Source organism: Cicer arietinum, chromosome 3 (assembly GCF_000331145.2).
Source record: "Cicer arietinum cultivar CDC Frontier isolate Library 1 chromosome 3, Cicar.CDCFrontier_v2.0, whole genome shotgun sequence".
In the NCBI taxonomy this organism is placed as follows: Eukaryota; Viridiplantae; Streptophyta; class Magnoliopsida; order Fabales; family Fabaceae; genus Cicer; species Cicer arietinum.
In genome coordinates, this window is record NC_021162.2 from 2070951 (window position 1) to 2095129 (window position 24179).

At 34.2% G+C, this 24179-nt stretch overlaps 1 protein-coding gene across 2 annotated transcripts in view; it reads right to left on the reverse strand.

Annotated features, from left to right (window-relative positions):
• Nucleotides 1–1859: 1859 nt before the first annotated feature.
• LOC101491178 (inositol hexakisphosphate and diphosphoinositol-pentakisphosphate kinase VIP2-like) overlaps nucleotides 1860–24179 on the reverse strand; it is a 43564-nt gene continuing 21244 nt past the window's right edge. For both annotated transcript variants that reach the window (XM_073365837.1, XM_073365836.1), the window contains exons 11-31: nucleotides 24135–24179; nucleotides 23512–23597; nucleotides 18074–18280; nucleotides 17900–17999; nucleotides 17731–17801; nucleotides 9922–10000; nucleotides 9384–9542; nucleotides 9216–9258; nucleotides 8760–8842; nucleotides 8519–8581; nucleotides 8363–8437; nucleotides 8135–8260; nucleotides 6213–6454; nucleotides 5595–5639; nucleotides 5311–5377; nucleotides 4979–5050; nucleotides 4617–4870; nucleotides 4469–4526; nucleotides 3196–3363; nucleotides 2727–2801; nucleotides 1860–2341 (exon numbers count right to left, since the gene is read on the reverse strand). The exon at nucleotides 24135–24179 is cut by the window's right edge and continues 4 nt beyond it. In XM_073365837.1, the coding sequence (XP_073221938.1) occupies nucleotides 2084–2341; nucleotides 2727–2801; nucleotides 3196–3363; nucleotides 4469–4526; nucleotides 4617–4870; nucleotides 4979–5050; nucleotides 5311–5377; nucleotides 5595–5639; nucleotides 6213–6454; nucleotides 8135–8260; nucleotides 8363–8437; nucleotides 8519–8581; nucleotides 8760–8842; nucleotides 9216–9258; nucleotides 9384–9542; nucleotides 9922–10000; nucleotides 17731–17801; nucleotides 17900–17999; nucleotides 18074–18280; nucleotides 23512–23597; nucleotides 24135–24179 (2376 nt within the window). In that variant the 3' untranslated portion in view covers nucleotides 1860–2083. The remainder of the gene's footprint in view (nucleotides 2342–2726; nucleotides 2802–3195; nucleotides 3364–4468; nucleotides 4527–4616; nucleotides 4871–4978; nucleotides 5051–5310; nucleotides 5378–5594; nucleotides 5640–6212; nucleotides 6455–8134; nucleotides 8261–8362; nucleotides 8438–8518; nucleotides 8582–8759; nucleotides 8843–9215; nucleotides 9259–9383; nucleotides 9543–9921; nucleotides 10001–17730; nucleotides 17802–17899; nucleotides 18000–18073; nucleotides 18281–23511; nucleotides 23598–24134) is intronic.

Sequence of the window (24179 nt, forward strand, 5' to 3'; positions counted from 1 at the left end):
AATCTTGAAATCAGACCACAGACCTTTTCTTGCTCATCCATCTACAACAACTCGAATTATCTTTGTAAGGTATGCAATTTCACTTTCTTAACCTTGGTTCCTCCAGAATAACACTTCTCAAGAATGTCTTAGGCTTCTTTGACAGTTCCTGCATAAGATATTTTGTCAAAGTTGATTGTGTCAAAGTATTGATGAGGAATGAAGGTGGCCTTGCAATCTTTCTTCTTGTGTTCTTTAAAAATCGACCTCTACTCCTCTATTGGATTGGCTCCCAGATCTTTAAACATTTCTCTATGATTCTAACACTTCTTGAAATCCAAACAATGCTCGAATATGCACTTTTCATCTATCCCAATTCTTTCCATTAAAATGTGACATGTAGGCTGAAAAATTTTCATTGTTTGCACTGGAACTCATTCTCACTTCACTCATGTTTGACCCTCACACTACACTCGTGTTTATCATTTTGGGATCAAAACCTTGCTCTAGAACAATTGTTAGCTTTCAAGCTTACTACTTCAAGTGCAAGAAAATAGAAAAGTGAAATAGCATATGAGTTGTAGGACTTATTTATTGAATGAATGAATTGTGTTATCTATACATAGTTCATTCTACCTGTACTCTAACTTCCTAACTAACTAATCAGATGGTTAATTAGTTAGTAATTACATACAATCAATATTTAACTTGAATTACAACACTTACTAAAACTAAGAATGTTTATGGTTTATTCTAATCAATATGATTTTTAACTAGAACAATCTTGATTTCTAACAGACAAAACTAATTTATCATCTTTAACAAAGTTAGGAATGATGTTATTGTTAATCTCATCAAGTTCACAAAATTGTTAGTTAGATAATCTGGGATAGACATTGATCCACTAACAAGGACATCTTTGATTTTGGACTTAAGGAAATCTCGGATATGTATAGGAGCAACGAGTCTAGAAAACCCACAATTTGTCTTAATATGTGTAGATAACAATCTAAATTACAATTCAAATCTTTTGCTTGGGACAATACACAATAGGTTGTTAAACTGTATTCTTTTATCTCACTCATTGAGTTTTAAGTTCAACCTATTTATGAGAGCAAAACATATGTGTAAAAAGACTTGCTTGTTATGGACAATCTGTACAAGATATTATATAGTAGGATATGCTGACTCATATTGTTGAGTTAAAATGTGAGTAATTATGTTCAACATTAACTATGAATTAGTTGAAGGTTAGACATATAAATGATGTGTCCATATGTCTATTGATTTAAGATTTTAGATTGAAATACGGTCTCAAAATTTCATGTGATCCTTGAGCATTTAACTTATTTGCATATTTTTTTACTAGTTTTCATCTTGAATCTCAATTGCAGATTTGAATTTTCAATTTTCACCCGTTGACAAAGTACTCTTCTCAATAAACACCTAATGTTTTTCTTTCTTAAACATGTCAAAAACATTGCCTTTTCTTCCAAGAGACGGAAAAATGTTGAGACCCATTGGCTTTATTAGTTTAGTGTTGATACAAACTATTAAGCTCTAGGTAATTGAAACTGTCAATATTCTCAATATCTTAAATATGCTATGCACCAGAGTCACCCATGACACCGATTGTAGAAAGCAATTGAAGGTTCAGTTATGTGGCTATACTTTAGTGGTGAAGGATTAAGGATTTGCTAATGCTTGCATGAATTCATCGTTGCTTCACTTGTTTGTGGCACAATTAATAACGTCTTTGGTTTAGTTTAAACATCTCCATCGTAAATTAAAATCCCATTAAGTTATTCGTTAGTATCATTTCTCAAAAGACAAACTATTTTCATTGTTAAACTAAAAATGAAAATAAATAACATTTTCAGTTGTTTCTCAGCTCTTCTCACATTTAAAAACACTTTTGATAATGCCAAAAGTACCTAAAGGAAACAGTTTAAATATGAGGTTATCATTATGGGCTCCAAATGAACCCCAACAACCGTGTTCCAGATTCACTCTGATTGTTTCAGAATCTTATCATGTACATTAACAAACATGAAACTGGAAACACTAAAGCATAGAGAGGAATGAAGAGCATTTTACAAGTTTACTATTTCCCATTAGAATTGGCATGCTTATGAAAAGGCCAAAGATTTACTAAACGCTCGAGCACGCTTTTTGAGAAATAGCCAGAAAATCCAGCAGGTGTTGCTGGTGGAGGGAAGTCTTCTGCAGGCATAGCAAATGGACGAATCATCATCTCCATTTTTTCTAAAGTGAGATATGAACCTATTTCTTGTAGCCTTTCAGGGCCCATAATAGGGAGTGTGTGCTCCTGATGTAATGAAGCAGCCTCACTATCATTCTTCTGTCAACCATAAAACAGAACATAAACAAGTTAACGGAGTGAAATTCAATATGTAATCTGTATACTTATATTTTTCACATGAAAAGTTGTCAAGAGGATGAAGTTTATCACATCAATAATAATAAATGGAATTCACATTGGATATGTTTGCAAAACTAAAATCCACTGCATACTGCTACATAAGTTTTGAGAAAAAACAAAGCAGCAGCTATCTGGTATAGCTTGAAAATCATTAGTTTTATAGCTTGAGAAAAAACAATGAATCGCCCTTAAAACCTGGGGATAATGAATTAAATCTCACTCTTATTATACAAACCATGTCTTAATAGTTCAAACCCCCATTCTAGATTTTCTGTTAGGCAAACCAAATAAACTGTATAGTTACCTCCAAAGGCGATAAATCGGCACCACGACTGAAGGTCAGCTCTATGCGGAACCTTTTTGGATCTTCTAAAGCCACCTGTAATTCGAAAGTCAAAAGTAATTTCTTTTAAAAAGACAGCAACACAGATACTAGCACACGTTATAATATCTCCTGACAATCAATTATGTCTCTTGAAAATATTGTAAATGTCTTAAAAAATAATTATTGCTTTCAACTAGACAACCAATTAAAGTCATGTTCGATTTAATACATAATCACTTTCTACGTTACAAAGGCTTCAGACGCACTCTGCCTTCTCTCCTACTAAACTTTTCTATCAAAAGCATAAAAGGAATTAAAAAAACTAATAGAGCATTGGGCACTAAGGAATCATAATAAAAAGTTTACTATGCCAACTAGTGGTAAAAGGTAGGATATTGCAGTAACAAATCAGAAATGTTGATTGGGCAAAACTGTCAAAATAACCTACCTCTGTGTTTTCAAACATCCTCAGCACAATGTAACTCATGTAATCAAGCTCCTTTGTTCTATATAGGCGCTCTAGAGCATTGTAGCAAACAAGGCTATCTTCTTCTTGAAGAGATTCATCCATATTACAATAACGAAGAACATTCATGAGAGAATGGATATGTGATTCCTGTTAACAAAAATAATAAGGTAAAAAACACGAGGGTATGGAAACAAAACTAAGATGAATTCTCTGCAAATGTAACAGAATTTTATTTATAAATCTAGAAATATGGATGCATGTTTTAGATAAAGACATCTAATATAATTTGATTTGTTAAAATTAATTCTCACATATTCCCTGACAAGTCCTTGACAAAACTCAGACCTAAAACTTGCACTAAAAGAACCCTGATCCCCTTTCCACAAAAATATTGTTATGTTAATAATAATACGCAACACAAAATGAACAAAATATCTTACGTCAAATGGATTCATGTTTGAATGTCGACATTCTAGTCATGTTACCCCCCGAATCCGCACTTTATCAAAAGTCGAAACCAGATTTCGCTATAATATAGAATTATTATTTTTTAAATTCACATTTACTTTTAAATTCTTTTCACTTTCTTTTTATTTTATCTTTTCGGGTTGACCAACATCAAACTGACTGTAGAACTGGTGGCCACAGCATTTTAATGTCTAGTCTGGTTTCTGAGACATTCTGCAAATAGCAGAATTTTACAACAGAAAATCAAAACACCTTTGACAGCTTTTGTGCATCAATTACAACCATATAAGAATAGGGAGTAGAACTCAACAAGTATACAAACAGAAATATATTAATGCAAGTTTGAACAAATCTTGTCCAAGATTGATATTAAAAAGTGTTCACATCTTGAGAAATCAGCATACGAGGTTTATTGGAATTTAGAACAAAGACCAGATGCAATATAACTATAGGTATTAAAATTGTCAACTTATATAGACAAAATCATTTACATGATAAATTTTTGAAAACAATAGTGCCCAACAACAAAATGATTTATATCTCTACCAATAGTGCCCAGCAAACATGATAAATTTTGGGAAAATCACTAAACAAGAAATTCATTTAAAATTCTTTAGTTTGGGAAAATTAAACCACATAACAGGTATAGATGTAATGAGAATCATGTAGTGATTAAGTTAACGAGATAGGAAATAATTTTTTTCCAACAATCTACTGGGGAAGGAGGGATTGAGAAGTAAATTTCTGTTTGAGGGTTTATAACATAATGCAACATAACACTTACTGATGTGAAGTATAGGCGTGTTCGCACATGACGTTCGGGTGTCTTTACATTTGCATACCTGGCAGAGAATAAAGTAATAAACAATATCAGAATACAACATAAAGTGAAAACAAGATTCCCCTTAAAAAAATGAAGAGCAGATATTTACTTTGGATCCAAACGATATTTGGTCTCTTTATCATCATCATCATCTTGGTCTATTGATATATCGTTCAAAGTAATCGATTTTCTTGTTTCATCATTCTTATTTAGAAGTTTTGGCTTGGTGTCTGTATTTTCCTTTTCAGTTTTTGGGAATGATGAATCGGGGTCTTGGTTACTCTTTAACTCAGAAACACTAATGGCTTCCTCACGGGTGTTCCTCAGATCAATCAAAATTTTCCCCAATAATCGACGTGCGATCTGGATTTAAAAGGCACAAACAATTGAAACAATGCATCAAATCAGACTGAACATAAAATTCTGTACAGATACAGGCAATTAGCAATACTCCTTACAGCTGGAGGTTACCTTTGAGCCAATCTTCAGCTTCTGAATTGGATTAATTCCGTATTCATTTGGAATTACACCATCAGCAAGTGCCTGCAAATAAGAAGGCGGTGCAGCAAGGAAAGTGAACAAATAGTACTCATGAATAAGGAAGGTTATGTAATATAAAGATAAATATCATATTTTTGTGTTTCATTTCTGCAAGGGAATGCCTCACTGTCTTTGTTTTTAACATACAATGTTCCATTCAAAATATTTAAGGGAAAATACTGTTCATAATTTTATAAGAAATGTTTGTCTTGCACTGGTTCAATCAGTTCTAGCTGAGCAGAGATTTTCCTAACATAACATACCTGAGCAACTTTAAATAGTTCATCCAGTCCTTCTAGATTAAGATGTGCATTGTGCAAGAGATCATATCTGTAATTTGCAAGTAAAAATTAACTTCTCCTAAGAAAAGAATAAAAGAAACTACATAATTTAAATGAAGCCGTCAATTTAATTTTCAAATTTGTGAAATTGAACATTAGTTAAATCTTTATGCATATCTGAGACACAAATATATATAAGATTTAGTTTTAAGTATTTGGTTAAGGAAGAGGACGGTCATTAAAACCTAATGAAAGAGATAACTTACTTGCATGAATCATACACGTCAGGAATTTGGGTTATGTCAAAGCGCCTGTGCAAGTAACACCATTTGAGTGTTAGTCACCAAGTTATACACACACACAATGAAGGCATAATGGCTATACATATATGACATACGAATAGAAATTCATAATAGCTTTGTCAATAAATTGTCACTGGAAAAAGCTAATATGAAATAGAAACTAGAAGTCGAAATAGCTGAAAGCATTTTAATAAATGGAAGGAAAGTTAGAATTCCAACCGCAAAAGAATATTTTGCTGGTTTAACATGCAAAAAGGTAAAACTAAATCATGCTATATTGCAATGGATAGGCAAGAAAAGCAATTTAGATGAGATAATTTAATATAGATATTTTCATAGTAATAAGTTCATCTATGCATCAAGCGATAGACATACAGTGTCCCTAGGCAAACCATGGGGTCTGCAATAAGTTTTGACTTCACAGTATATATAGTTCTTAAAATTCTAATGTGGCAGCCTTCCGCCATGTATGTAACTAAACCTTTCTCATGTATAATGGCCTTTGAAGTAACCTTTTATCTCTTAAAATCCAAAACAGAATAAAACCAAACAAGATCAAATCAAAAAATGGTAAATACTTACTCCTTCCGTTGATTATATAGGTCTCTTTCAAGCTTTTTCCACCGAGCAAACATTAAGAGAAACCCTTCACTACCACAAGGTAAGCCAGAAGCTATACGATCAACATCAATATTTGTCTTCCCAAGTGCTTTTGCTTGGTCATAAGGAGGAATAACATCATATAAGCTGGTTTCTGTGAGTTTCTCATCTTCATCCTTGGCAAGAAGTCTTACTTGTTCGGTAACCTTCTTAATTAAACTTACCTATTCAAGAGATAAGCAGGGGAAATTGGAAGAAAAAAAATAGCTTTAGTTGCAGATATATTATATATACAAGAATGGTATTACATTGTATTAATAGTGAAAGCTTATAAGAAGGAATTAGGAGGTAATAATTTATCAAAAATACTCTATCCTGTCTTGATTAAAAAACTCAGACAACAACAAACAGGATTCCCACAAGCAGAAGCGACATGGTCGAAATACTAAGAAAAAATCAGCATGATCTTGGAAAAGGAAAAGCAAACCTGTTCTAACAATCACAAAATCTACTGAAAATTGATAATTTCCAACTAAATCAACTTTTTTCTGACAAATTGAGTCTAAGAATTCAAATTATGTCATACTTGGCATTCTACTCAAGGTTGATTAACAGGGGCTCTGTTCTTTTTTAAAAATGAATGTCCATCTGTCCATTCACAAAACCTACAACCGCTGGGGAGTTTTTCCCACATTGATCTAGATTGGACAGCTTCGCTGCATTTTGAGGCCTCTTCAGGTCTCAATTTATCAGTTTGCTAGTTTAGAAGGCTATCTTATTTACTACTGTGCATTTTAAACATAATGAATCATTTTTTCACTATTTCTCATTTACTTCTCAGATACAAAGGGTTCCATGTTATGTCAATATCTTTTGGAAGAAAAAACAATCAGGCACCAATCCCACATCATTTTGTCCAGACAAGCAACACCACTCCTACAATGGATTTCATCTTTGCAATGATATTTTCTTGGTGCCACTCCATCAATATTTTGGCAACAAACATCTTAATTTGTGAAAATATGTAGCAGTAAGTTATTGCCCATTGTTTGAAGATACTTTCAATAGTTTTCCACCTTAGCTCCTTAAAGTGGTTATTTTGATTAGATGGGGTTGCTCAACTTTAAATTTTAGTTTTCTTATTTATAAGATGTTGCTAGGATCGCAAAGCAAATTAAAAATAACATTTCAAGAAGAAAATAATTATTAATGTTATGGCATGATTAATAGAATATGTGATTGAGATTTTTGGCCCATTTGTTACAGCATATTTTAAAAATGAGTATTTCAGTTTTTTGTTATAACTTTTTTAAAAGAGAATTTTATAAAAAAAGACTTCAAATGAGAAATTGGTTTAAATGACTTCTCATAAAAAATCATTTTAAGTATTTCATCTTTTGGCTAAAATATTTTTTGGATGAAATTTCAAAAAATGCTTAAAATGAGAAGCTATTTTATGTAGCTTCACATAAAAATCATTTTCGAGAGAAATATTGTTTTAAAAAAATAGGATTTTTATTATGTTAACATCTCTAACAATGAATATCTAAATTATTGAATGTCAAAATTACTCTTTTAATTTGAAACAAATAAGTTTGAAATAGCATCTACGATTTTTGAATAAATTCTCATAAAAATCATTTTTAGAAATATAAAATTAAAACCATTACTTTTTAATCTATAACAAGCAGGTCCATCTCAACAGGAATTAAGGCTTTAGTTTTCCCATTATTCTTGTTTTAGAAACACTAGATAAATCTAAAATGAAGTTAAATACTAGAATCTTCATAAGATAGCCAGATTACACTCTTCAATTCAAACAAGTAAATTTTAGCTTCCCTTCTGAATTGTGAAGAAGTAGATTAAAGACACGATGATGCATTTCTATATTTACAAAACATTACCAACTTGGGGAGCAACTCGGATGCATTCGGTGGCAATCCAGCTCCATCAACCATCCAAGAAAATTCAGGGGTTTCATTGCTATGAATTGTGCTTGAACTAGAGGTAATGATTTCATTCAGCCGAGCCTACAGAATAATCGAGCATAGATCCACTTTCAATTTATCATCAATATTGCAATGCCTATAAGGTAGAAAAAAGACAATATAAATCACCATAACATCACAAACCTTGGCTTCATCCATTTCAATACTGGCATTGTCAAGCCCATCCAACATAGAGGAATCCTTGCTAACGAGGGAAACCTGAGATAACATTTCAGTTAAACTATATCCAGAACAGAGAACATATCAAATATTTTCTTCAGGAAAAGGAAACAAACAAACCAGGATTGGGGTTAGCTGCCCTTCAAGATCAAGAAGACCTTTGGCAAATGCGGCCGCAGACATCTGTCAACATATACCAAGTATATAATGACTTTCAGATGATGCTCTTTAGGACAGATTAGGCAAGTAGAAACAAAATCTAGATATCAAACAAATAATCAAATAACAAGTGGAGAAACTGCCAGTAAACCACTTCAGCCTTATATTGATTATGGGAGGGTTAGACAAACATAGCTCATACCTGCACACGACCCTCATCAGAACTGTAAATCTTAAGATCATGACGATATGTACTATGGAGGCGAAGCAGGCCTGTACCTTCTCCTGCAATTTTACAGAATTTGATTTTCCTTTATTTCACGTACAACAGTCAACTATCATGCAAGAGTTACAAAGATCATGTTTGAAATAGTTATGGCAACTAAAAGCTACGACGCGCTGATGCTCCCGTTTCCCAATATAAAAGTATGGTATATATGCGTGTATTCACTTACTGTTCAACTTGCATGTATTTTACTTTTCTTGAACAAAACTTTTCGAAATCAGTAAAACCATTTGAAAAGCATCACAAAATATTTTCAAAATGCATAAAAATATTTCTAACTGCTGAAAATCGGTTTTGAACTGTGTAAAAATGCATAAAACATGTTTAAAAACATTAAAACATATCAAAGAGAAGAACATATATTTGAGTTACCTGGATACATATTATTCCGGAAATATCTTCCTAGTTCTTCGGCCTGCAAAGAGAAAAACATAATCAACACAACTTAAAAGAAGATTATCTATAGGAGAGTAAATTTATCCTCAGCAATACAATCAAACTCAAGCTGAGAAGAAATATTTTTATGTTACTAATTTATACCTGCTTCCTACCAGCATGTGTGAGAACGCCACCATATTTAAGAACCATCAAAGCTTCAACAGGCCGTTCTTCTTCACCTTCACCATTACTTTTGGCCACTTTGATCCACTTTAGTGGCTTTAGTTGAACTTTTCTATATATGCCAGAGAAATGCCCTCCCTGATATTCAGAGGGAAAAAAACCTATGAAACATCTAAAATCTTTTAGATTAAAAATCATGGGAAAACAAACAAAAGTAAAGGCTACAATTGTTTGGGATTTAAAAGTACAAGCAGGAGTATTATCTTCCTCTTTCGGAAGCAATCTGACTGGTATGTCATGGCCAACAGACTTTCCTGTATTTTTTGTTCACCACATTAACTTTTCTTTTATCTAGATAAATGCACAGCAAAAACAAAATATTTTTTTCACTAAGTGGGATCACTACATGGAACAAATAAAACCAGCGTTCTATCAAAAATCAAGTATTCAAAGAGGTCATTATTGAAATCAGGTTATTAGTACTATATAAACTCATGAATAACATAAAAAAAACAACCTCTTCGAGAACAGCTTTAACTTGACGGAGCTTTTCACCATGCTCTACTTCAGCCTCACTATCACTTTCTCGATCTGGTCTAGAAAACATATACAGCTATAGTTAATTCAAAACTCTTGCTTTTTTTAACCAACATTCAAAATCTTGCTTAACATAATAAACATACACTGATTAAAAGCCCCTAAAATTACTTGCGAAAAGAAATGGTAATGTATACATCCAACAATAGAATTGTTGGTTTTATAACAAGGTTAATGATTTGATCACTTGAATGTCCTAAACCGGAAGCATTTTCATAAGAATTTATTTTCTTTTAATTTTCACTATATTACTCCTTGATGTATGTGGGTTTTATTTAAAAGAGAGAGGCAAATCCTTCTAAAGGTCCGCTTAGTTTGCTATAGCCGAGTGTGGAGATTCAGAAAAAAATCAAGAATTGAAAAAAAAAAGGTTGTATTGATCAAAGAATATCCAAACCAAAATAAGTTGCATTGAGAAAATGGAGGCGATCCCCCTCTTTTCTAAAAAAATATCCCAACCTAAGTCCCCGGATTAGCTTACCTACCATTATAGATGGATCAAAAACTAAAGCTAGTAGCATTGGTTAAGCCACTTGTTGAATAAGACAAAATGAGAGAGACATATAGTGAAACCGTGTGTCTGAACTACACAACAGAGTCTGTTTTATATAGGCTCAAGACAATAAATACAAAAATAAATATGGGAGATGTTATTCTCATTTACATGATATGTAATAAATATAAATGTATTTTCAACACTCCCCCTCAAGCTGGAGCATATAAATCATATGCACCAAGCTTGTTACATATATAACTGATTCGAGGACCCTCAGGGTCTTAGTGAATACATCTGCCAATTGATCATTGTAATTAACAAAACTAGTGGTGATGTCGTCTGATTCGATCTTCTCCCTTACAAAGTGACAATCTATTTCAATATGCTTGGTCCTCTCATGAAAAACCGGATTTGAGACAATGTGCAATGCTGCTTGATTATCACATATTAATGTCATTTGTGTTGCCTCTTCAAATTGAAACTCTTTGCTGAACTGTTTCAACCAAATGAGCTCACATGTCACTAATGCCATAGCCCTGTATTCAGCTTCAGCGCTAGATCTTGCAACTACACAATGTTTTTTGTTACTCTTCCAAGATATTAAGTTTCCTCCAACAAGTACACAATACCTAGAAGTGGATCGCCTATCAATGGGTGAGCCTGCCCAATCGGCATTTGAATAACCAACTATCTGAGTATGTCCTCTGTTTTCAAAAATTAGACATTTTCCTGGAGCACCTTTAATGTATTTCAAGATTCGTATCATAGCATCCCAGTGTTCTTGACAAGGAGAGTTTAAGAATTGGCTTACCACACTGACTACAAAATAAATGTCTGGACGGATGACTGTGAGGTAGTTTAATTTACCAATCAATCTCATGTATCTCCCTGAATCTAAAAATAGCTCCCCATGATTAGGTAGAAGTTTGACATTTGGATCCATAGGAGTGTCAACCGGCTTGGCATTCAACAAACCCGTCTCTTCAAGAATATCCATGACATATTTTCTTTGTGAAAATACTAAGTCGTCCTTAGATTGGACTACCTCAATACCCAAAAAGTAGCAGAGCTTGCCAAGATCTTTAGTTTGAAACTGATGAGATAAATGTTGTTTCAATTGGAGTATGCTCTGCTGATCACTACTAGTTATGACAATATCATCTACATAGACAATCAAGTAAATGCACCCTTGGGTTGAGTGGTGATAGAAAAGAGAATGATCAGCTTCACTTCGAATCATGTCAAATTGTTGCACTACTGTGCTAAATCTACCAAACCAAGTTTGAGGAGACTGTTTAAGACCATAGAAAGACCTCTAAAGTCGACAAACCATTGTAGAGGACTCCCCCTGAGCAACAAACTCAGGTGGTTGCTCCATATACACTTCTTCTTCAAGGTCACCATGCAAAAAAAAATTTTTAATGTCAAGATGATGTAGAGACCAATGTCTGATGGCTACAATACAGAGAAGTAGTCTAACAGAGGCCATCTTAGCCACAGGGGAGAAAGTATCACTGTAATCGAGGCCAAAAACTTGAGTTTGCCACCAAACGAGCTTTAAAACGATCAATCTTACCATCATGACCAACTTTCACCGTATAAAGCCAACGACATCTTACTAAAGACTTTTCAGACGGTAAAGGAACCAATTCCCATGTACCACTACTCTGAAGTGCACACATCTCGTCAATCATTGCTTGTCTCCACTCTGGGTGAGATAAAGCTTCACCTGGAGATTTAGGAATAGAAACAGAAGACAGAGAAGACAAACAAGTATAATGCAACGGAGAAAGATGATGGTAACTCAAGTCAATGTAATGAGGGGATGGGTTATGAGTAGGACGTATACCTTTACGAATAGCAATAGGAATATCAAGGGTCGGATCCAATAAATAAGGAGGTGGCGGTGAAGGAGCGTCTGGAATGACCTCGGTATCGAGGATAAGTGTAGGGACATGTACAACCGATGGTGGTTGACGACGGTATGTCTGAAGAGGTTGTACAGTTGGAGGATCAACAAAAGGAGTCTCAAGTAGGACAATGGGAGGGGCCACCAGAGGTGTCTCAGGTGGGGAATACGTAATAGGCTCTAGTGGTAAAAGAGAAGGTGAAATAGACTTTGGTAGGTCCAAAGGAATAGTTGCAGACAAAGGATCAGGAAGCGACTCATAGTATGTAACAGACTCAAAAAATGTGATATCAGTCGATATGAGATATTGTCGAAGATTAGGAGAATAACAACGATAACTTTTTTGGGACCGATGATAACCAAGAAAGACACATTTTAATGATCGAGCTGAAAGTTTGTCAAGACCAGGAGTGAGATTCTGGACAAAACATGTAATCCGAAGACCCGAGGAGGAAGTGAGTGAAGAGGGGTACCAGAGAAGAGGATCGAGTGAGGGACTTTGTTATCAAGCAGACGAAGGCATGCGATTTATAAGATAGCACGCCTTTAGAACATCATCGCCCCAAAAGCGAGATGGTACATTACCATGAAGAGTACGAGTTGTTTCAATAAGGTGTCGATTTTTGCGTTCGACTACCCCATTTTGTAGAGGTGTATCAGCTAATCGAGCTCAATCAGATGTGGTAGGACATGCCCCATTTTGTTTCTCTAATAAGGTACTAATTGTTGAAGTTTGGAAAGACTCCGATGACCTAACTGAGCATGTATAGTAAGAGGAGAATATGTGGTAGGGCATGTTGTTGATGGGTTTGAGATAATAAAGGCCATTGCACTCACATCCGACACCAATTTGTCGTCCTGATATTTGGTTTTGCAAAGTGACATTGCAATTAGTAAATGTGACAACACAGTCATGAGAACGAGTCAATTGACTGAAAGAAATTAAACTAAATAGACATCCAGACACATAAAGGACATATTTAACTAACAGAGTAGGGAGGATTTGGACAGTGCCAATCCCTTGAGACTGTGTTTGGGAACCATTGGTTGTGGCTATCCTAGCCAAATAACCAGATGTTGTGAGAGAGGAGAAAAGAGTCTTATTACCAGTAATGTGATCAAGTGCACCAGAATCGAGAATCCATGGGTTATGAGAAGATGAGATGCAAACAGGTTAATTACCACTTTGTGCGGCCGAAACAGCGGAACTCGAGTTCTAACAATACTCTACCCACCGAAGAAAATCTTCATAAGTAGCCATAATCAATAAGCAATTACCTAAAATCAGCAACGACACACTGGCAGAAGAGGTTTTTTTTTTTTTTTGCGATGAACAGTAGACTGATTTGCTGAAAAAAAACGAACGAAAAGCGACAAAGAAAGGGTAAACCGGAAATGAGACACGGTTTACCGAAAGAAAAAAAATCTCACCGAAGGACAGTGGGTCCCGGAGTAATCACGGTATAGAGTTGTCTCTCTTAATAGGCTCTAGATACCATTTGAATAAGAGAAAATGAGAGAGACATATGGTGAAACCGTGTGTCTGAACTACACAACGGAGTCTGTTTTATATAGGCTCAAGGCAATAAATACAAAAATAAATATGGAAGATATTATCCCTATTTACATGATATGTAATAAATATAAACATATTTTTAACACCACTCTTCTTTTATCCTTATCTCTTTATTATGTCCCTTTTTCCAATCCCCACTTTAGTTTGTTAGCCGTCTACTCGCATTCTAAAATATCTAAAACTTACACTCGTGATTCTTTTCTTATACATGCAAATGATATAGACTTCAAATCACATGGGCTTCACCACCTTCAGTCTTCATCCTTGATTGTTTGCATTGTTTTAGAGTCTCGTGGTCTTTTTCATCATTGGTTAGGCCATCAAACTCTCAAAAAGTTCGAAGTTATAGTTCCTCAGTTGCAATCTTAAGAATGTGATTCCTGCCAACTTCGGAAATATGCCTAGTCTTACTTCCCTAACATTACCTAGTTATAGGTGTGTTCCCTTTTTGTACGATATTCATTCTAATGTATGGGGACCAAATTGAGCCGCTTCAGTTGTAAAACACAGGTACTTGTCACATGATCATTTTTATTCATAATTTTCTACATGTACAAAGGTCTACCTACATGTAAACTTTGTCAGGCTCAAGTCTGGTCTGATAAAAAAATGAAGGTCTAAGTCTAACTTGTTACCTATCATAGGCTTATTTTTAAGTTCGAACTTGCCTTTTTGAAAGTCTAGTATGCCTTATTAGCCTACTTAAATGCCTATTTCATATTAACTTATTAATTTTATCTATCTTTAGATAAACTAACGAGCTAATAGACTAGTGAGATTATTTAACATGACAATGTTGAGACATAAATTGGTTATGAGAAAGATGGAAACGACAGCACTAATGTAAGATACAAGAAGAAACTAGTATATACAAGAAGAACAAAGGTCATTAAATCTATTCACATCCAAGAGTCCAATCCAACTTTACATGAGGTAACTTCCCTTGACCATTCAAACTCTAGTGATCCAATCTATTAATCTTTTCATATACATGTGTCAGAATCCAGCACACCACCAACTTATGTTGACCTTCATATTCTAATTTCCCTAAGGAAGAATACTAGGACATGTACCAACAAGCCTCTCTACTCTTTATCCAATTATTTATGCTTTGAACAATTTTCCCCTACTCATAAAGTCTTCCTCACAAGCCTGAACACTCCACTATAGTCTATACCTACCTTTCTATCTGAAGCATTGTCTGACAAGAAATGGAAACAAGTCATAGACTTAGAAATGGAAGAACTAGACAAGAACAATACTTGGAATTTGGTCTCTTTATCAAATGGAAATAAACCTATAGGATGCAAGTGTGTATACACTATCAAGTACAAGGTTGGTGAGTCTATGGAGAAGGCAAAGCAAGGTTGGTAACTAAAGGATTTACACAAACGTATAGAGTGGATTACTTGGAAACATTTGCTCCGGTTTCAAAAATGAATACAATCAGGGTGATATTATCTCTAGCAACTAATTACAGTTGGAACTTGCACCAGTTTGACGTAAAAAATGTCTTCCTTCATGGACATCTAGAAGAAAAGATTTTTATGGACTTGCTACCTGGATACAGTGAAGAATTCCTGCCAACACAGTTTGTAAGCTAAAGAAGGCTCTATATGGGCTTAAACAATCGCTACGAGCGTGGTTGAGGAGGTTTGCTACTTCAAACAAAACCAAGGAGACAATACACTCTTTGTCAAACACTCTGAGTCAGGGGTGTAACCATGTTATTGGTATATGCGGACGACATTATAGTGATCGGTGATGACGAAAAGGAGCAACAACTATTAGGACAACACCTAGCAAAGGAATTTGAGATTAAAACCTTGAAAAAATTGAACTATTTCATGGAAATTGAAATGGCTCACTCTAAGAAAGGGATTTTCATATCCCAACAAAAATATGTCACCAATCTTCTGCAAGAAATGGGCAAGACAACATACAAACCAACAAGTACACCAATATATCCAAATTTAGAGTTGATAAATACAAAAGAAGACGTTGCAGTTGACAAGGAAATATACCAAAGATTAATTGGAAGACTCATTTTTGTCACATACTAGACCCGATGTTGCCTTAAGTGTAAGCCTAGTCAGTCAATTCATGCACCAACCAAAGGAAATACACTTGCATGCAACACTCAGAATCGTGCAATATTTGAAAGGAATTCCAAGAAGAGGAATTTTGTTCAGGCCATATGAAAATGTGGGTCTTGAAGCATATATTGAGATTGATTATGCAAAGTCAATAGTACATAGAAGATCAACCACGGGATATTGCACTTTCCCAGGTGGAAATCTTGTGACTTGGAAGAGTAAGAAACAAAGTATGGTATCCAGATCCAATGCTGAAGCATAATTTAAGGCAATGGCATAAAGGATATGCGAGTTACTATGGTTGAAGATCATTTTGGAGGACTTGAAGATAAAATGTGATGAACCAATGAAACTGTATTGTGATAGTCAATTTGCTATTAGCATAGCACATAATTCAGTGCATTATGACAGAACCAAGCATATTGAAGTTGAAAAACATTTCATCAAAGAAAAACTCGACAGTAGCTTAATTTGCACTTCATATGTCTCCTCCAAGACAACCTTGCAAATCTTCTAACCAATGAGCTAAACAATAGCAACTTTGAAAGAATTGTCTCCAAGCTGAGAATGGAGAACACCTATTCACCAAGTTGAGCGGGAGTGTCAAAATCGATCTCTATTTTATTATTAAAAAAATATCCCTCAATTATGAAGATTTGATTGTATAGGATTGCTAATTATATTTTCCTTATTTATCTTAATAATCTTGTATATATATCTGATGTATTGTTAGCATATTTCAATTCAATAAAAATATTTTACCCTAATCCTTGAGAGTTCCCATGCATGTGAAGTTCACGCGCTGCCCTGTCATGTTCTGCTCATTGCGATATTTCTCTGATCTTGCCTATCGGCCTCTCCTCTACCCATTTTGGTGGTCAAAATCGTGTTCCGAAATGCTTTTTTATAGGTATTCTTTGACGAAAATGTGTTTCTTGTTTTGATTTAGCAACTGGTTCGTTTTTGTCTCCTCGATTGCAGAAAATATTGTTGATGAATTCTCCCCATTGTTCCACAATGCTCCTACTGTTCCAATGGTTTCCCGAATTCCATTTAATCATAAAGATCTCAACGTTCAACAAGGTTATTGTCTCAATGGCAAAAAAATTCAATGGATTGAGTTGATGCACCTCACACTGAAAGGTCGGGATAAAATCGACCATATTGAAGGGAGTCCTCCTACAGTAACTAATAATAAATTTACTATGTGAGACAAAGATACAATTATTTTGACCTGGCTGTGGAAATCCACAACTCCTAAAATAAGCAGAAATTGCATGTTCCTTCCTATTGTCAGAGAGACTTGGAAAAACCTCAGTTGGAGTAATTTTTGCAACTTAATGCAAAGAAATTCAGCCCTAATTTGGAGGTTTCTTGCATATTCTTACTTTTATGTCTTCTTTTATGTGAGACGGTAATCTAATGAACTATTCTTTCATGGGAAAATGTAATCTCTGATTTTTTTTCTCCAATACATTTACGCTGGTTCAAAGCGTGCATAGGAAACTGCACAAGAGATCTTCTCCCTTAACTTAAAGTCAGACCACCGGTCACAATCTTATGAAATTTGGTTAATCTTTGGCGCGAAATTGAAAGTGGGTTGTATGTCAAATAATCTATAATTATTTTGAAGTTTATGCAGGGTCAATTACCTAGTACGAGGAACCAGCATGCGCGTGGCATCCAACAGATCTTGCAGTTGAACAGCACTTTTAAGTTTTGTCTGCAAACAAGAGCATTAGATCATGCAGAAGAGGTCAAAAATCTAGTAGCTTAAATAAATTTTTATATCATTGCAGAAGCACTAGAAAATAATATTACCTCTGCTCTAGGGCGGCCTCCATTGTATTTTAACATTAGGTTCAGTAGCTTTTCCTCAGTAACTTTTAGCTTCACCTTTTGTTTAGCAGTTCTATCACCACTGTCAGAATAGAAGAGTAAGTAGGAAAGATCACGACGCTTACATAATTTATGATAGGAAGGGACAGAACATACTGCCGAACGACAGCAATTACACAACGTAGTTCCTCTGATTGTCCAAAAGTTCCAATGATACCACTACCCTGACGAGTAAGTCCCTCAGAAGGTTGGACCGGTTCATTTACTTTCCATGGTAAAATTGGTGGAATCGCTGAAGAAAGATGAGGTGCTTTAGCATCTAAGAACATCTTCCGCAGCACACAGGCAGCATCATCATAATACCTTCAGAAGCATCAAGCGGAAAAAGATATTTTCACCAAAAAAATTAGAGAAAATAAAAAAGCAATTTGTATGATAACATAGAGTATAAAAAATTAGCAAAGTTGGCATAAATGGTTTTGTTTTCCCTTACTTTACATTCTGCAGTATGATAAAAAGAATAAAACCCACAAGTTCTACCATTTAGGTATCTTAAGTCCATCATATAAAATGATGGGAAATGGCGGGTGTAAATAATAGGATTCAAACAAGGTAGATAAAATGAAGGAAATCCGTGCCAATTGTACTTATAATCTTTGAATGATAATATAAATATTGTGTGAATATAATAAGAGTCTTTCCTCTTTACATGGTGTTTAAGCATGTTGCTACCCAGAAAGCACCAATAAAAAAGGTAGATTAGACAGAGGATGTCCAATAGTTAGATTTGGAAATGTTTACTCTTTATTGATGATTTATCATTGCATTGTTTGATACATGTGGTAAAAGACTTTGGTTGCTATTCTTGTATGATAAAATGTACAATCGCTTCAAATGACTGATCCTTACCACAACATATTGGCAAGGGGATTTTCCTTCATTACTGTTGAAGAATAAAGAGAAATAAGATTTGATTCTCTTTTATTTTATATTATTATATTTATTTTAATTTTATAATTTTGTCATTATTACTCAGTATTATTATTGTAATTTTTTTCCCTATATAAACAGCTTAAGGCTGTAGTAATAAAATATGAAAGTATTTTGTCTTTTATTTTCTTCATGGTATCAAGAGCTTTTGGTTAGGTTCCCCAACCCGGGGTTTGGGACTCCAAAACTAAAAGGGTTAAACTCATGACCCGTGACTCTTTAACTCTTAAATTTAGAAGGAATAATATTCTTTCTTATATTATTATGAGGTCACTAGACCTATATATATACATGAGCCTGCAGCTTATTTTAGGAAATATGGACAGCTAATTCTCACCTTCTGTTGTTGAGGTTGAAAGCTCTTCCCTAGTCACTAAGGATGAAGACGGGAAGAGAGATAGCAAGAAACTATGGTGCGAGCATTCCAAACGTCCATGGCACACACGTGATACATGTTGGAAGCTCCATGGAAAACCTCTAAATTAGAAGAAAAAATGAGGAAACGAAGGTCATGCCCTCCAAGCTGGTACCTCTGATCAAGAGAAGCAGTCTCCTTCAAACCCATCTCCTTTCACCAAAGAACAATTAGATCAATTGTACAAACTCCTTGAGTCTCAAACTTCTTATTGCTCTATAGCTCAGAGAGGTAATTTTCCAAATACTGCTCTACTTAGTGGCACTCTCAGTCATACTTGGATTATCGATTCTGGTGTTATTGATCATATGACTGGAGAGTCGAGTCTGTTTTATTCTTATAGTCTTTGTGCATGTAACCACAAAATTAAAATTGCAGATGACTCTTTTTCAACCATTACAGGGAAAGGTTCGGTTATTTTGCCACTTGTGTTAACCTTAAAAGATGTCTTACATGCTCCCGATTTATCATGTAATCTATTATCCATTACTAAACTAACAAAGGATATAAATTATCAAGCTAACTTCTTTCATTCATATTGCACTTTTAAGGATTCGCACACGGGGAAGATGATTGGCAATGCTAAGGAGAGTGGAGGACTCTATTATCTTAACAATGGACTCGACTTCAAATACCAACAAATAATAAGTACTTATTTTGAATCTATTTTTGTTCCTTCTAATAATGATGATATTATGTTATGGCATTTACGGTTAGGACATCCTAGTATTCCGTATTTGAAACATTTGTTTCCTAAATTCTTCTCTAAGAAGGACCCATCTTTATTTCATTGTGAAACTTGTGAATTTGCTAAACATCACCGTTCTTCTTTTTCTACACAACCATATAAACAATCAAAACCGTTTGCAGTTATTCATAATGATATTTGGGGTTCTAATAGAATAAATACATTTTCTAATAAAAAATGGTTTATAACTTTTATTGATGATCATACTAGAATTTGTTTGATTTATCTATTGAAAGAAAAATCGGAAGTTGAACAGATTGTCAAAAATTTCTTTAAAATAGTGCACACTCAATACCAAACAAATATTCAAGTCTTCAGAAGTAACAATGGTAAAGAATATTTGAATATACTTTTAAAAACATCATTACTTTAAGTGATATAGTATTGTCACAAAATTCTGAGACTTATATTGATGCACCAAAAGAAAATGCCCAAGAATCCATATTAGAACTCAATCCACTTACGAATGAGGTTTCGACAATAATAATAAGAAATGCCACAACATAATGACTCAGATAAAGAGACACAAATTAGGTTTACTACAATTGAACCTACTTGGAAGGGAAATGTCTTTGAAAGAAGAAACCATATACAAATAAATGAAGGACCCATTCTCCGACCCTTCCAAGATTCCGAACCAATAGATAATCCAACACATCATCTTGATACAGGTAAATCTTCTTCTGTTCTTAAGAGTCATGTCGAATATCCTGATATAGACTTTCCTATTGCAATTAGAAAATTTGTTAGATCATGCACTAAATATCCTTTGTCTAATTATGTGTCATACTCAAAATTGTCTTCTTCATTTGCTGCATTTACCTCTAAGTTGTCTGCTGTAGAAATTTCAAAAAATATACAAGAGGCTCTAAAAATTCAAAAAAGTGGAAAGAAGTTGTTCTTGAGGAGATGAGAGCTCTTGAGAAGAATCAAACTTGAAGAGTCATGACGTTACCTACAAGAAAGAATACTGTTGGTTGTAAATGGATATTTACTGTGAAATATAATTCTTATAACACAGTTGAAAGATACAAGACACGCTTGGTTGCTTAAAGGTTTACTTAGACATATGACATTGATTACTCAGAGACTTTTGCTCTCATTGCCAAATTAAACACTATTAGAGTTCTCGTGTCCTTGGCAATGAATTTAGATTGGTCTCTTAACCAACTTGATGTAAAGAATGCTTTTTAGAATGGTGATTTGGAGGAGGAAATATACATGGATAGGCCACCTGACTTTGAAGATAAATTTGGTTCAAATGTGTGGAAACTACAAAAATCCCTTTATGGTCTCAAAGCAATCCCCAAAGGCTTGGTTTGAAAAATTCGCTCAGTCGGTCAAAAGGCAAGGATATATACAAGGACAATCAGACCATACTTTGTTCATGAAGTTCTCTAATGTTGGTAAAATTACAATTCTTATTGTATATATAGACGATAATATTCTCACAGGAGATGACATTGTTGAGATGGAAAGATTGAAGCAAAATTTAACAAAAAAATTTGAGTCAAAGATTTAGACGCGCTTAAATATTTTCTTAGTATGGAAGTTGCTCGCTCAAAGAAGGAAATTGTTGTTTCTTAAAGAAAATACATCCTAGATCTCTTGGAAGAAACTGAGATGAGTGGGTGTAGACCAACAATACTCCTATGGAATTAAATGCTAAACTTTGGGAGAAAGCCAGTGTTCCTGTTCAGATTGGAAGATACCAGAGGTTAGTCGGCAAACTTATTTATCTAGCTCACGCTAGACCTGACATCGTTTTCTCTGTGAGTGTTGTAAGTCAATTAATGCATTCTCCCTATGAAGAACACTTGGAGGCAGTTTATCGGATGTTAAGGTACTTGAAATCTAATCCTGAAAAGGATTTGTGCTTCAAGAAAACTAATGACAGAGAAGTCTATATTTACAGATGCCGATTGGACAGGATCAATTACTGATAAAAAATCCACCACGGGATATTGTGCCTATGTTTGGAAAAATTTAGTTACTTGGAAAAGTAAGAAACAAGGGATTGTTGCTCGAAGCAGTGTAGCAGCTGAATTCAAAGCAATGACTCAAGGAATCTGTGAACTTTTATGGATTCATAAACTCTTGGACGAATTGAAAATGAAAGTTGACTCACCGTTAAAATTGTTATGTGATAGCAAAGTAGCAATAAGTATAGCTCACAACCCTGTACAACATAATAGAACCAAGCACATTGAGATTGACCGCCATTTCATTAAAGAAAAAATTGATATTGGAATTATATGTCTGCCATTTTTGACTTCCAATCAGCAAATTGCTGATATCTTGACAAAAAGTTTGACAAGACCCAATTTTGAGCAACTTATAGCCAAGTTGGGCATGATTTAAGCACCAACTTGAGACGGGGTGTTGAAGAAATCAGAATTAATTCTCTTTTATTTTATATTATTATGTTTATTTTTATTTTATAATTCTGTCATTATTATTCAGTATTACTATTGTAATTTCTTTTTCTATATAAACAGCTTAAGATTGTAGTAATAAAATATGAAAGTATTGTCTTTTACTTTCTTCAATTACTTTAATTTTCTTCAACATATAATGTAACAAGTATAGCACAAAAATATGGCTAGAGAGAATGTCTACTTTGTTTATGCAACTAATTTTTGTGAACAGAAACATACGGCTCTGCAAGATTCTAAAACAGTATATATGAGATTATGAGGGCATTTAAAGATTCTAGTCATCTACATGCCTGTTCATATTTACTTCTCTCGAATTTAACTTAACTAAATTTCCAGATTCAACTTTCAACAATGTTTTACAATTTGAATTTGAATCATTTCCTTTTTCTTTATTCATTTCACTGAGTCCAAGATGCGATATATGTTCGAAAAATTGATTTCGAATCATTTCCTTTTTCTTTATTCATTTCACTGAGTCTAAGATGCGATATATGTTCGAAAAAATGATTTACACATCATATGTTCGAAAAAATATCAAACACAAGATGATCCGGCAACCTCACATTCGCATTTCATCATATATCAGAAGGGGAAAACCTTTGCAATATTCTTAGTCCAAAAAAAGACAATACATACTCTAGGCACAAGTCTAACCGCATGAAATGTTACTTTTAACAAACAAGGGTATGGATGGGTGGGGTAATATGGTTCACAAAATTCAACATCCAATGCACACTGGTTTTCATGGAACATTTCATTTTTTAAATAGAATGAATGCCATAGAGTCATGTTGTCTTTTCCAACATATGTTATGGATAGAAGAATCAAATAAAATCCCCAACTCAGATATAATAATAAAAATCTCATGGCAGAAGAGTTGTAATAATTTGTAAATGAAATGTATTAATTAGCATAAGCAAGGTAAATAACTATTTATGTAATTTGAATCATGTTTCTAGTATTAAAATAAACACTTCCAGAAAATGTAATTATTGAATGTTACTTGTGCGAGTTTTTCACGAAGCTCCATCCATTCACATCACAAACATAGGACCGTCCCTCACATCTCAAGAGATCAAACCCACAAACCTGCGAGAAATGATAATGGTTGACAGTGGAACATTAAGGGGAGAAGATCTTAACTACTTTCTTTTCACCACAAAAACACAGCCATTGTTTTACCTCACTTATTTAGTGTTATGACATGCACAAGAAGTTCAATGCCTACAACAATGTGCAAATTTCCATGAAGATATCCCTTGCCAGGGTTGTCAAATGAAATAGGGCATTTTAATGCCTTAAGCCAATAGCTTCAGAAAGCAAATTAATGCAATCAAAGCACGGATGCATAGGCAACATCAGAAAAAGAATGATGATCATGGCAAAATTCAACATCACTTTCGAGATAAAAAAAATCTTCAATAATTGAATGTCCAACAACTCTTAAGATTATTAATCAGTCCAAGACTACAAAAGAATAATGCAATTCAACCTAAATCTACAAACCAGGACCAGACAGACAATTAATTAGAGTGAATGTTTCAGAAAATAATCACAAAACAAAAATATAAAACTTCATCTTATCATAGCATGCAATTACCACATTGATACATTAACATAACATACCGATTGCCTGAATGCAATGCAAACCTCTCTTGCCATTTGTTTTTC